At 41.1% G+C, this 13,125-nt stretch overlaps 1 protein-coding gene across 3 annotated transcripts in view; it reads left to right on the plus strand.

Moving 5' to 3' along the window:
- The window catches only part of EPB41L4B (erythrocyte membrane protein band 4.1 like 4B), a 249,164-nt gene that overhangs the window by 152,404 nt on the left and 83,635 nt on the right, over positions 1–13,125 (plus strand). Inside the window, exons 17-18 of one of the 3 annotated variants that reach the window (XM_074945196.1) lie at positions 2,422–2,457; positions 7,183–7,301. In XM_074945196.1, coding sequence (XP_074801297.1) covers positions 2,422–2,457; positions 7,183–7,301 — 155 coding nt within the window. Of the gene's footprint in view, positions 1–2,421; positions 2,458–7,170; positions 7,302–13,125 lie in introns of all 3 variants that reach the window. The other 2 variants (XM_074945197.1, XM_074945199.1) reach the window with 2 other exon arrangements.

A 13,125-nucleotide genomic window follows, 5' to 3' on the forward strand; every position in this document is an offset into this window, starting at 1 on the left:
GTTCATGCAAGCAGTTGAACAAAAAAATGCAGCATGGCTTCTGTGAGGTTTCTGTTACAATATTTATTGTTCTAACCCTTGTGACTGCTAATTTTTTCTCTGAAGTACAGAAAAATGGGTTGGCAGGATTTTGATTTTGTTTCAAAATAAATTAGAAGTAAGTATAAATTGCAAACTGTTTCCTCATGCACAGCATAATATAGTCTCCCAGTATACCCTGTAGGTGTTTTATCCTGAAATTGACTTTAAAAACAGATCTGTTTTTCTATGTACGACATACAGCGTGTATTCCTAGAGATCGTGTAATTTTTTTTTCCACTTTACTTAGGCCTGGTCTACACACAGTTTTTCTACTAATTTGGTTAAGGATGTGATTGCTTACCCAAGGAGTTAAATTGGTACTGCCCCTGTTTTATGGGACGGGGCTATAGAGGTATACGCACCTTTCTATCAGTATAACTGCATCCACATTAGGAAGTTTTACTGCTTTAACTATGCCTGTTTCAAAATGATATCGTTAAAGAGGTACAAAGTACATGTGTAGACAAACCCTTAAACTGATTGGTTTCTGAAAATGGGGCCATTTTTATAAGAAATTAATGCATCATTAAACACACACCAACCATTCAGGAAGTTGGAACGATATAACATTTATGAATTAACAGCATTGCCAATGAGATGTTGATTACATCCATCACTGTGCTGCTCTGCTAGCTGAATGGAGCTGTTGCTGCTCCAGACCCAGATCTTTCCATCCCACTCAAAAGCCTATGGAAGAGGGCTCTGAGGCAGCAAATCTTCCTGAGGATCCCAGCAGACTTCTTCCTCACCTGACCCATTATGATAAATAACCTTATATACTCTGCAGTTCTGTGGGATGCCCAAGCGATGTGCTCAGAGGCCCTGTGCCTCTGTAGCAACTCTGGCCCAAGACTCCCCACTACACTGAAAATTTTTTCAGGTGAACAAGTGCACCACAGGACCCTGGTAAGGTGTGAAGCAGTTGAGGGAGGGCTACTTTACATGTTGTATGTACTGCATTAGCAGGCTTTCAACAGCACATGTACTGGAACCACCATTTCAGGGGCACTTGGGAGCATGTTTGATAATTGCCCAACCAGCAAAAGCGGTGTTCACGTGGCACTTGGAGACAATAGAGCTACGGTAGCTAAGAATTTAAATATACTGATTTGTGTATCTAAAGATGGTTCGTGGACACCTTGTGACTGAGGTGAATTATTAGAACAACCTTCTCTGGACAAATTGGTCACAGTCAACTTGGTCCCAGTTGGTCAGCCGGTTAGAGCATTCCCCTTCCACTATCTCCAAACTCACAACATGAAAAGGGAATTAGTCCTGGCTGTTACTTCTCTGATTTGAAATGAGACTTAGTGGAGAACCACTTTCAACAAGCTTGCTCTGCTGGAAGAGAAAAGGGCACTGCTTGTCTTTTGCATGGCGGATCTTGGTGCCAATCTACCGTCTCCATTCAATTGGAGTGTTTTGGAGACTGTGGACTCCCTGCAGATTTCTCTGAGCAGGCTGTTCCTTATGGGAAGCACTGCCCCCAGGCTACCATCATATGATGCCTGGTCAGCTGACCCAACCACTGCCCCATACCCAAACCCAAGAGTCAGATAACAACTAGGCATGGGTGGGACTGTGTCCTACTCCCCTTGAAAGGCCACTGTAACAAGGGAGGGCTTCTCCCCAGCTTGCTAAGAACTCTCTGCCCTGCCCACAGTTTCTTTTATACAGTTTTATTGTCCACACTTAGGTCAAATCAACAAAAACATAGTTATGCAACTGTTACATACCAGAGCACAATCTAGACTAATAAGTAGCTGTGTCACCCCTGCCCTGTAACCTGGGGTGCCCTTTACAATGCCTTGATGCTGTAGCCTGCAGCCGGTAAGTCACTCCCAGCTATGTCTGTGTGGTGCAGCCAGCTAAACACACCTTGACTCTTACCAGCCTTGGTTATGCTGCAGGGTGACCCCAACACACCCACAGTCCAGGATCTGTCCCACGAACTATCTGTTGTATACTGCCCAGCCCTCTCTGGGACAGTACAAATATGTTAAGTCTGTTATTCCTTTAAGGAAGTAATATGCACCCAACTTGTTGCCCCAGATGGAGTTACCCAGACATTTCAAATTGAACACACTGGATTAGATAAAACAGTAAAGCAACTTTATTAACTATAAAGAGAGATTTTAAGTGAGTACAAGTAATGAGTCATAAAAGTCAGAAATGGTTACAAGAAAAAGAAAGATGAAACATTTACTAATGCCTAACTTAATGAACTATATTAAATTTAGAGCAAAGTTTCTCACCACATGCTCCAGCAGATTACTGACCAAACTCTCGAGTCTGGACTACTCCCCCAGAGTCCAACGGCTGCTTCCTTTGTCTTTTCAGGTACAGTGAATATGATGAGCATGGAGAGAGAGAAAGGTGCCTTGGGCTGTTTGTCCCTCCTTTTTATAGTTTCAGTTCCCTTCTTGAAAAACATTTCCAGCTGAGACCCAGGAGACAAAGAGGCTGTGTGGAAGGATATTACCTGCTGGGTTTTTTTTTCACCTGTTTGAACTACTTTTGTTTTCCCTCCCTGCTTGATGATTCTGTTTACTGCTTAGATGCAAGTTAAGGCAAGCACACATTCTTCCTTTGTTTAGGACAGACCTGACTTCTCCCTGGGCAGGGCTGTGGGGTTTGGAACATGTGTTAATAACATCAAAGAGGGGAATCTTATAACTTCACATACAACTTTACCACACATATTTCACCAAGACAATACTGACCAGCAAATTATGAGTTTTCAAATGATACGTTACAAGCCATATTTTGTGCAAAAGATTATTACAATAGTGTGCAGGGTGTGAATACAGTAGTGTATTCTGTCACAGCAATTTGCCCAGGGCTATAGTTATTAGGGCTTTTTCCCACTTTAGGACTTAGATTCCGTTTGCCCCCACTCCCAGCTAGCATTGGCTGTCCTAGCTCTCCAAGGCTCCCTGTTCCCAGTGAGAGCCCCAGGGCCCCTCTGTCTTAACCTTTCCAGGCTCTCAGCCTGACTCATTCAGCTCCCCCTCACTGGGGGGTGGGTCTCTTTCTAAGCCCTCTCTTTTAAAGCTCTGCTGGCGTCAGTTTCCCAGCCACAGGCATGCAGGCCCTGCTCCGTCTTAAAAGGCTAGTGTCACCCTGTGACAGCCAGCCCTATCCTGTGACCATGGAATTTTATTGATTTTGGCTTTTAAAACTCTCTGCTGGGATAAATTTGGCAATATTTCCCCCCAAACACTAAGTGGCAGCTACAAAACTGTAAATTAAGAATCCAAGGAAATTTCAGGATTGATATTTAGTATCTAATTAATTTTTTTAATTGGATTCTTCAAATCCCTACTTATATTATTTCAACTAAGAATATTGAGTCTTGTGATGGGTCTGGGGAAAAGGCTAATCTTACCCATGAGGAAACTAAAAGGAACATTCTGGCTTTCTACCAGAGGCCCAGGAGAGAGTGAATGGTGGGAAGTGTGCAACAGGAAGAACTCGTGTGCAGAAAGGAAGGAAATGGTGGTAGTGGTGTGTATGATGCTGTGGAATGAAGTGACATGGGGACTGGTGTCTGAAAGGGGGTAGAATGAACGGTGGGGGTGTCTGTAAGGAAAGTGCATCAAGGAATAGCTTGGTGGCCAATTTGCTGAGAGTCTCAAGGGCACAGTTTGCATGTGAATGCAAGAGTGAGTGGGGATGGATGGGGAAGCATGGTGTGGTGTCTCTACTAATGGAAGAATATATTTGGAAGTTTCTCAGTGGAGGTGAGGAAAATGGGACCTCACGGGTCACCCCTTTTAATCTTACTGTCTCTTGAAATGGCCATGCCTCTGCCTTTTTGCTTGTTTCAGGTCATGTGGACTCACTTAACCCTGAGCTTTGACTTTGGAGTTCATGTCATGTGGAACAGAAGTCAGCCTAATCCATCCAGATTTGCCTGTGTCCAGGCTGAAATCGTAAACCCCTCTTCCATCTTATATGGTTTCAAATGAAATACAAAATTCCATCATCCTCTCCAGCAAGACACGAGGAGTGGGCTTGAGAGTACTGAATATTCAAACTAAGCTCTCTTTAAATGTTTGTGACTAGAGTATGGGATTTGGTACAGCAAACAAAACCAGTCAAAATTTGCCTGGTTTTCAGATTCTCAGTGTGGTTTAGTTATGAAAGTGTCGTCCAACTGCTCAGAAACAAATCTTACATTTGAACAAGTTTTGTGATGGTAATTCAGCAATAGATTTCAGTATGAATTATTATATTTAAGATGTAGTTCTTCTGTAAAGGGTACCTATGGAGAGATGGTACTTTCTTAAGCAGCAGATCTGCTTCCTGTATGTACTCAGAATCGCATCTGCTGACTTAAGTGACAAAAATAAAGTTTTTCTATGTTATACAGCTTTTAACCCTGCAGTGCCAACACAGCTCAGAAAGAGTAGGATTCTATTCCGGTGTGTGCATAATCAGCAGAATTTTTTACTGGTTGCCAATCAATTATAACTGTGCAAACCCATTGAAGATAGCTGGGACAATACAGAGATTACCTTGGCCGTGATATGAAGTTAATGTCATTGCACAGGTTTCAATGAGAACATAATTTATCCTACAGAGTCTTTTAAAGGAGATGGTGAGTGAGGGAGAAAGGACCCAGCTTGGCTCTCAGATCCCAGTTTAGGTTAGCAGTTACAAAAAAATATTCCACTTATTTACAGACCAAGTACACTTGATATGGAAATCAGTGAGAGACAATGAACATACAATGTCATGTTGTTTTAACAGAATTTCAGAGCACAACTGCATTTTAAACAAACTAATTTTTAAAGGTTTTTTGTTTTTTTTTGAGAGAGAGATTTGATTTCTTTTAAACTTAATGTTAGCACTGTAAAGATTTTTTTTTAGGGTTTATTTATTTATGGGTTTGTTTTGTATGACTATTTGCAAGTTGAACAGTGAAAACTAAGTTAAATTAACTGTTTTGGTTTCTGGTATATTAACATAATGAATCAGTCGTGCAATCTAGCAAACTGTACAAATTATATTTGACTTAAACCCATTTAAATTGTGTACTTTTTCAGTATTTTCTTTCCCAACAGGAACATAAAATGAATCTGTTTATACAAAATCATCCTGGCTTATCTAAGAAGCTGCATTAAGTTATTCACACAGTGTAATTTCTTAGTTCAGAGCTTTATCACCAGGGAAGAAAATGTGATGTCAGCAATTCTGGACTGTGTCATCACTGACTGTATCAAACAAGATAACAGGAATGCAAGGAGCCCAGCCCTGGAAAGAGTTACTCAATGGCCCAGTCACCAGAAACACTCTTATTTACTTCAGTGGGAGTTGGATTCACTGCCTGGTCTCCAATTCAGCTATCCATCCCTACTCAGCAAAGCATATATTTTAAAAAACAATAAGGAGCCCGGTGGCACCTTAAAGACTAATATTTATTTGGCATAAGCTTTCATGGGTAAAAAACCCACTTCTTCAGATGCATGGAGTGAAAATTATAGATGCAGGCATTATTATAGTGACACATGAAGAGAAGGGAGTTATCTCACAAGGGAGAGCCAGTGTTGACAGAGCCAATTCGATCAGGGTAGATGTAGTCCACTCCCAGTAGTTGACGACGAGGTGTTAATTCCAGGAGAGGCAAAGTTGCCTTTTTAGTGAGCCAGCCATTCCCAGTCCCTCTTCAAGCCCAAATTAATGGTGTTAAATTTGCAAATGAATTTTAGTTCTGCAGTTTCCCTTTGAAGTCTGTTTCTGAAGTTTTTTTTGTTCAAGTATAGCTACTTTTAAATCTTTTATAGAATGTCCAGGAAGACTGAAGTGTTCTCCTACTGGCTTTTTATGTTACCATTCCTGATGTCTGATTTGTGTCCATTTATTCTTTTACCTAGAGACTGTCTGATTTGGCCAATATACATGGCAGAGGGGCATTGCTGGCACATGTTGGCATATATAACATTAGTAGATGCGCAGGTGAATGAGCCCCTGATGGTGTGGCTGATGTGATTGGGTCCTCTGATGGTGCTGCTAGAGTAGATATGGGGACAGAGTAGGCAACAAGGTTTGTTACGGGGATTGGTTCCTGGGTTAGTGTTTCTGTGGTGTGGTGTGTAATTGCTGGTGAGTATTTGCTTCAGGTTGGGGGGGCTGTCTGTTAGTCTTTAGGGTGCCACCGGACTTCTTGTTGTTTTTGTGGATACAGACTAACAAGGCTACCCCCTGATACTTGGCACCATTTGTTTAAAGTTAAGTATGTGCTTAAGTGCTTTTCTGAGTAGGGATGGATTTAAGCTCATGCTTAAACAGTTATTGAATTAGGCCCCATGCGAGCAGTACTTATCTTCAATAGGACTATTTAATAACTTGATCCTAATCAGACTGAAGTCAATGGGAGGCTTTCTATTGATTTCAAAGGTCTTTTGATCAGACCCCTACAGTCTGAAGAATGGGTCCAAACTACTTTTATGTATTAACTAGCCTCACTGAGAAAAGGAAATGCAGAAAAAGTTAAGGACTCATTAAATGACATTTAATAAAACAAATGATATTTTTCTATTTCTAAATAATTTTCGTATCTCCCACTCTACCCCCAAGGTGGTTTAATAGGTCAATACAATATTTTCTGAGTGAGCCTCCTGTCAGTATTTTCTTTCTGCATAAGTGAGTAATGAAAAAACTCTGTTGAGTGAGCTGGACGAATTCCGGATGACAACCTAAAAGAGACGGGTATTCAAAGACGAAAGTCCGCTATAGAAGCCAGACTCTGATACCCTAACACACAAGTGGCATCTTTGTTCAAAGTAGCGCCAGTGCAGTCAATGGGAACACTCGTGAATTCAGTTGCTACTTATCTTGAGACACTCAGAATCTGGTCCGAAGTGGGTTTAAGTCACATTAGAATTTGGAAGAAGTTTGTTTGGCTAAATAGAAAAGGGAAAATGACCCAATAAATGCATTTTAAAACTTCTTAGAGGGTATTACAGAAAATAGAAAGTGTATAAAGCTTTTGACAGTATCCCCTCAATTGCAGCCGAGTGCTTTGATCTGCGATGCTCTTGTAGTTTTCCTTGAGATTTTGCTTTTTTTCTTTCTTTCTTTTGGGCCTCTTTTTAGAATTGAGCTCAGGACTTCCCCTCCTTTATGATAACACTTCTTCCCATCTGAAGAAGATGGAAGTGGAGACTGTGAAGGTAGTTGGACCATGGCCAGCTCTGCACATCAATATAAACAAGGTATAATAAATATCGTAGTGTATGTCAGAACGCTCTTTTGTTACTTGATCTTCAGCAGCTGATGTTACTTCATCATTAATTCAACCCAACATATTTGGCTGCAACTGTTTCACTTACTTATCTCCCACCATTTTCTTACTGGTCCTTAAATATTTCCTTCCACTTTCCCTTTGAAATTCAATTCAGCTAAAAGTAGGGGAAAAAAAGGCTTAGTATGTGTATGTTTATATATTTCTTGATATAATTCATTTGCCCCATTCCTTTTAAGGTGTATTATTCACTATGCATGTACTGTATGTATTTGAAATATTTACAGGATGGTAGCTGAATGACAGTAGGTTGTGGGGGGCAGGTGTGGGGAGAAAGAATAGAGCTCAACACTATCAAATGACAAAGGATTTATGGTCTTTTATTTAAACCATGATAAACCATACTTCAACTGTGCTATTGTTTTGTTTTAGCTTTGATGGGTTACTCAGCTAGATAGCGTAAAAGTGTTTAAAAAATCATATTCTTTCTTCACATAAGAAGAGTCTGTTATGTTTTAGAACTACATTGGCATAGGTTTACATGACAGAACCATACAACTTGGTGCCTCATCCTACAGCTATTAAGTTCAGAACTCTAGTTGAAGCCAATGGAGTTGTGCATATGACAAGTCTTTTAGCATCAGGCCCTGTAAGGCTCAATCCTGAGCCCACTGAAGTCAATGGAAATGTTGGCATTGAATTAAAGAGATGGAGAATCAGGCCCTTAATGAGTAAACTGGTTGAGAGAGGAAGTAGTGTTTGGAAAGATTTCTGACTCTCAGTTCAAGGAGGAACCTAATTAAATGACTTTGTTAGTTTCATACAGAGACTTCTACATTGATGCTCTTTCAGCACAGAATCAAAGCATAAGCAAAGAAGGTTAAGAGGCATCTTGATTACTGTCTAGAAGTATACGCACCAGGAGGAAATACCTGATACTAGAAGGACCCCTGCTGATGCAGACAAAGGCATAACAAGTTCCAATGGCTAGAAGTAGAAGATAGAAATTCGAGCTGGTCAGAAAAAGTGTGTGTGTTTGGTATTTTTTGTGGAAAATGTTGACTTCCTGGTGAAAAAGCAAAACTGAAATATTTTGACTGAAAAACAGAATATGTTAATTCAGAAATGCTGCTGCTGTGCCTCATGGGAGTTGTAGTTTGTGTGCCTCCTGCTCTCTCCTCTATAGGCTGGGTTCCCTTTTGGTAAGGGGAGGGTGAGCATCCTGGGAGTCATGTGTTCATAGTGCATCATGGGCAATGAAGTTCACTGGGTGATCCCAGCCCATACAAGAGAGTGGCGACTTGAGGCAAATAAACTGTAACTCCATGTGGCACTGTGGTGACATTTCCAAAGCTGACATATTTTGAGTTTTCAGCTGAAAATCAAAACCTTTTCGGTTTTGTCGTGTTTGTATTTTTCAAAAAAAAAAAAATCAAAATTTATCACAACGCAGACACTTTTTGAAAAACAAATAAATAAAAGTTAAAAAAACAACAACTTTGAAGACGAATTTTCCAATAGCCTTATTAGAAACACTCAAACTGGAAATAGCATACATTTTTAAGTGAGGTTAACTAACCATTGGAATAACTTACCAATGGAAATTCTCCATTGCCTGGAGTCGTTAAATGAAGATTGGCTGTCTTTTGAATATTGTTCATATTTATTAAAGTAGTGTCTAGGGGGCCAACTAAGATCAGGCATTATGTTAGGCGCTCTATAAACATATAATAGTTTCTGCCCTGAAGAGCTTCCATTTAAATAGACAAGACAGACATGGGGTATGAGAGAGAGATATAACACACACAAATAATATGCTGGCTGCAAACTACTAGTTACGAGGCTCGATGCAGGAATTAATTGGTGCAGTTCTATGGCCTATATTATTCAGGAAGTCAGACTAGATGACCACAATGGCCTCAATGTGGCCTCAACATATCTAAATTTATATTTTAAATTGACAACTCATTTGAACCTGTATTTTCTAGTTGTTAATTCTCTTTTCAAGCAAACTGCTTTGGGGCTGAAATTTGTCATGCTTGGTATCAAACAAAGGTGAATTTTATAAAATAATTGGATGAAATTAGGTTGAGTGGTTAGGAGTTAATTTGATTGTCTGCTACAGCAAACTCCATCTCATGGGAATGAAGAATGGTTTAGGAAAAGGGGCAGAACAAATCCAGTTGACGTGATGATTACTGTCCATTCATTTGGTGAGCAACATAAATCAGTTCTGTGATGCCTGTTGGTCTCTTTGTCACCAGTGACATTATCTTTAGCCTTCAGGGTGAAAAGGAATATTGCAGGCATAAATATATTTTAATTTCCTTTCTCTCCTCTGCTTCTGTTTCTTTGCAAACATCTCTTCTTCAGTCCTTCACTGCTGCAGACCACTATGTACTGACTGCTCACCAGTGATGTTACTTAGGGCTTGTCTACACTTACAGCTGTAGAGCGCTTTGTGTTAAACCAGCCTTCGGAGAGCACTCTAGGGAAAGCGCTGCAGTCTGTCCACACTGACAGCTGCAAGCGCACTGGTGTGGCCACATATGCAACACTTGCAGCTGCATTGGGAGTGGTGCATTATGGGCAGCTATCCCAGCGTTCAAGTGGCTGCAACGTGCTTTTCAAATGGGGAGGAGGCGAGGTGGAGTGTGTTGTATGTATGTGGGGGGAGAGAGAGTGGGATTTTGGGGTGCTGAGAGTGTGTCAGCATGCTGTCTTGTAAGTTCAGACCCCCCTCCTTCCCCCGCCTCTCTCTCAATCACTCAAAACAAACATTAGCTGTTTGGTTTTTTTCTCGGACCAGATAAGCAGCTGGCACTCCGAAAGGGAGCTTTGAAAGGGCCACTTCCGCATTCCGCCCGAGTTCACAACAAAGACAAGAGAGGCCACTTCAGTTAATGGGATTATGGGACGTTTCTGGAGGTCAATCAGAGCGCTGTAAGGTAACTCCTCGTTTACACTGGAGCTGCAGCGTCTCACCCAATACACAAGAGCCGTTAATCCTCTCGTGGAGGTGGAGTACCAGGAGCGCTCCAGCCAGGGAGTCAGAGCGCTCTACGTGCCTTGCCAGCGTGGACGGGGAGTAAGGTAGAGCGCTCTGGGAGGCTTTATTGCCGTATAACGTGCAAGTGTAGCCAAGCCCTTACACTAAAGCTGTGCAGCTGCCTGTCGCTTACAAGGCAGCAAAGCCTGTAGCTACTGCAGTAGCAAATGACCCCTGACTGGTGAGAAAAGATAAACAGTTGACTGGTGCTTCTGCGATTCTTCTCTGATCTGATGCATCTCTGTGCTGAATAAGGAGCAGGATGTGTTCAGCTGGGCTTTGCCTTCACTAGAAAATAAGGTGGGTTCTTAACTTGTGTTGGCTAGCCTGTGGAAGCTGATATGGTTTAAGAACCTGATGAAGACAAGGTGGTTTGTAGTTAGCAGGTAGATAAACCCCAGCTTCCCTCACAGTCTTTACTTGGTCTGCTAACTCATGTGAAAACTACAAACTGCCTTGTCTTCTCTAGGCTCTTGCCTCATGTTTGTTACTGTCTGTTAGCTAACATGAGTTAAGCAAACATCTTTTTTTCCTAGTAACGATAGGCACTTTTACTCGTAAGGAGGATTCCGAGAAATAAACATATTAAAAATTAGCTTAATAGGCTAAGACACATATTAAAAATAAATTGTGGGGAGGGCTAAAACTATAGAAGTTGCTGTTTTTATCCTTATTTGGTTCCAAACAACATATGAACTTTTCAGCGTAGAGAAGAAGGATTGAATCCCCTTAAATTTAAAGAGGAAAAACAAAATCCAAACAACAATAGGACCGCAATAATAAAAAAATGAATACAAAATATCAAGTAACATGTGACATGAGTCTGAGGTTACTCAGCCCACTCCTACCAAATACCATTCACCTAAATGCTACCTGCAACTGTCCTATTTTTCCCTTCTTCAAAAAAAAATACAACTGATTTTGTATCCGTGCAAGAATGATGAAACTTAAGTGAACCCATGCTACTAACAAACACCACTGATGGAGTTGGTGATGGAAAACTAACGTGCCAACAATTACCCAAAAGGGTGGCATTTGTAATAGTGATTTAAAAAAAAATAGCTTTTTAGTGTAGTATATCTCGAGTATTTCCACACCCACCCATTCAAAGATCATGAGTCTGTCTTGAAGATCATGAGGTGTGGTTCTTTTTTTTGGCTAATGACTTTGGGGGTCACTTTGCCTTCTGGTTTCTGACCCTACAGAGTGCACTCAGCTCACGTTTTCAAACTAGATTACTTTTCTAAAAACATGACAGCCGATATTCTCTTGTATTCACAGGAATCCAGTAGCTGGGGCTTTCAGAAGAACACCAAATATCATGAGACTCGCGATGAAATTACAAGGGTTGCTAGAACTGTATCTTTATATACTTCTCTCGTGACTTCCATATTGAATGTGCTGAGTTTACACATCAAGATGGGATTTTAATAACTGCCAACCTGGTACAGAGTCTGAATACAGTTGCTATTGTTATGCTTCATTCACCATTGTAAGCAATAAGGGTTCTGGAAACTTAACAGACAATTTTGTTTATTATGCGTAAGCACAAAATAGAGTGGAGTACAGCTTGCATTTTTACAGCCTGACATTACATGGGCTCTACAGTGCTGATAGTTTTAAAATCTTGTGTTTTGTCATAAACTAAGCAAATGTGGTTCCTAGAGAACACAAAGAACCTATCTTTATTGACAGCACTTCATCCACCAGAACCTTACTACTCCCACTAAGTAGTACCTTACACCCTGAGTAGCAGAGTTTCTCACTCATGTCATTATTCATGTCACGCCCAGGGTTGGGCACGTCTACAATGCGATAAAAGACCTGAGGCTGGCTCAGAGCAGCTGACTTGGGCTCACGGGGCTTGGTCTGCAGGACTAGAAAATTACCATGTAGATGGTTGGGCTTGGGCTGGAGCCTGGGCTCTGAGACCCGATGTGAGGGAAGGTCCCAGAGCCTGAATGTCTATACTGCAGTTTTTCATGGCCCTGCAGCCCAAGCCCTGTGAGACCAAGTCAGGTGATGTCAAAGCCATTGACGTCAACGGCAAAACAACCATTGACTTCATTGCAGCCAGATTTTCACGAGTATGAAAAGAGGAAAAGCAATGGAAAAGTATTCCAATAACAACAAAAAGCTGATTGTTCCATTAGTCTCCTTCCCTTTTTTTTGCTGCCAGGCATCATTGTTTTAATTAACTACATTAGGCTTGAATGATACTTAGAGGAGAATGGAAGTCTACTGAGCTTCCGTTTCCTTAGATGCACCCTGAAAGAACCATTATGAATTGAAACAGATGCCTGAGGGTATTATAATCTGAAGTTATTATCGGAGAGGATACCTTGTTACAATGAAATGTATCCATTTGCCGCACGGAGGTACAAGGAGGCAATTCTTTGATGCCATATTTCATATATATAATATTTTTGGCTAAACAACTACTTGAGTACAGGAATTGTTAGTGTGGAAGGTGCTGTTTTGTAGCAGAAAGATCTGTCATCACTCCTGCAGGTTGACAGACAACTTCTAAGTTTCAGAATGTATTTTGAAGTCGGCAGTTATGGGTTAAATTGTAACATTAGCTGACCTAAGTAAAGGGGTAGTGCACAGCTGTAAGTCCCGGGGCAGACCAGCCAGAGTCCCCCCTTGTTCCAGCTACTATTATAGCAGTAGCAGGTTACTTCCTCCTTTGCCCCAGGTCAGCTTTGCAAATGAGTGAGGTGAGGTTGGCAGAGCCAAGACTCTA

This window comes from Natator depressus, chromosome 2, assembly GCF_965152275.1.
Source record: "Natator depressus isolate rNatDep1 chromosome 2, rNatDep2.hap1, whole genome shotgun sequence".
NCBI classification, from domain to species: Eukaryota; Metazoa; Chordata; order Testudines; family Cheloniidae; genus Natator; species Natator depressus.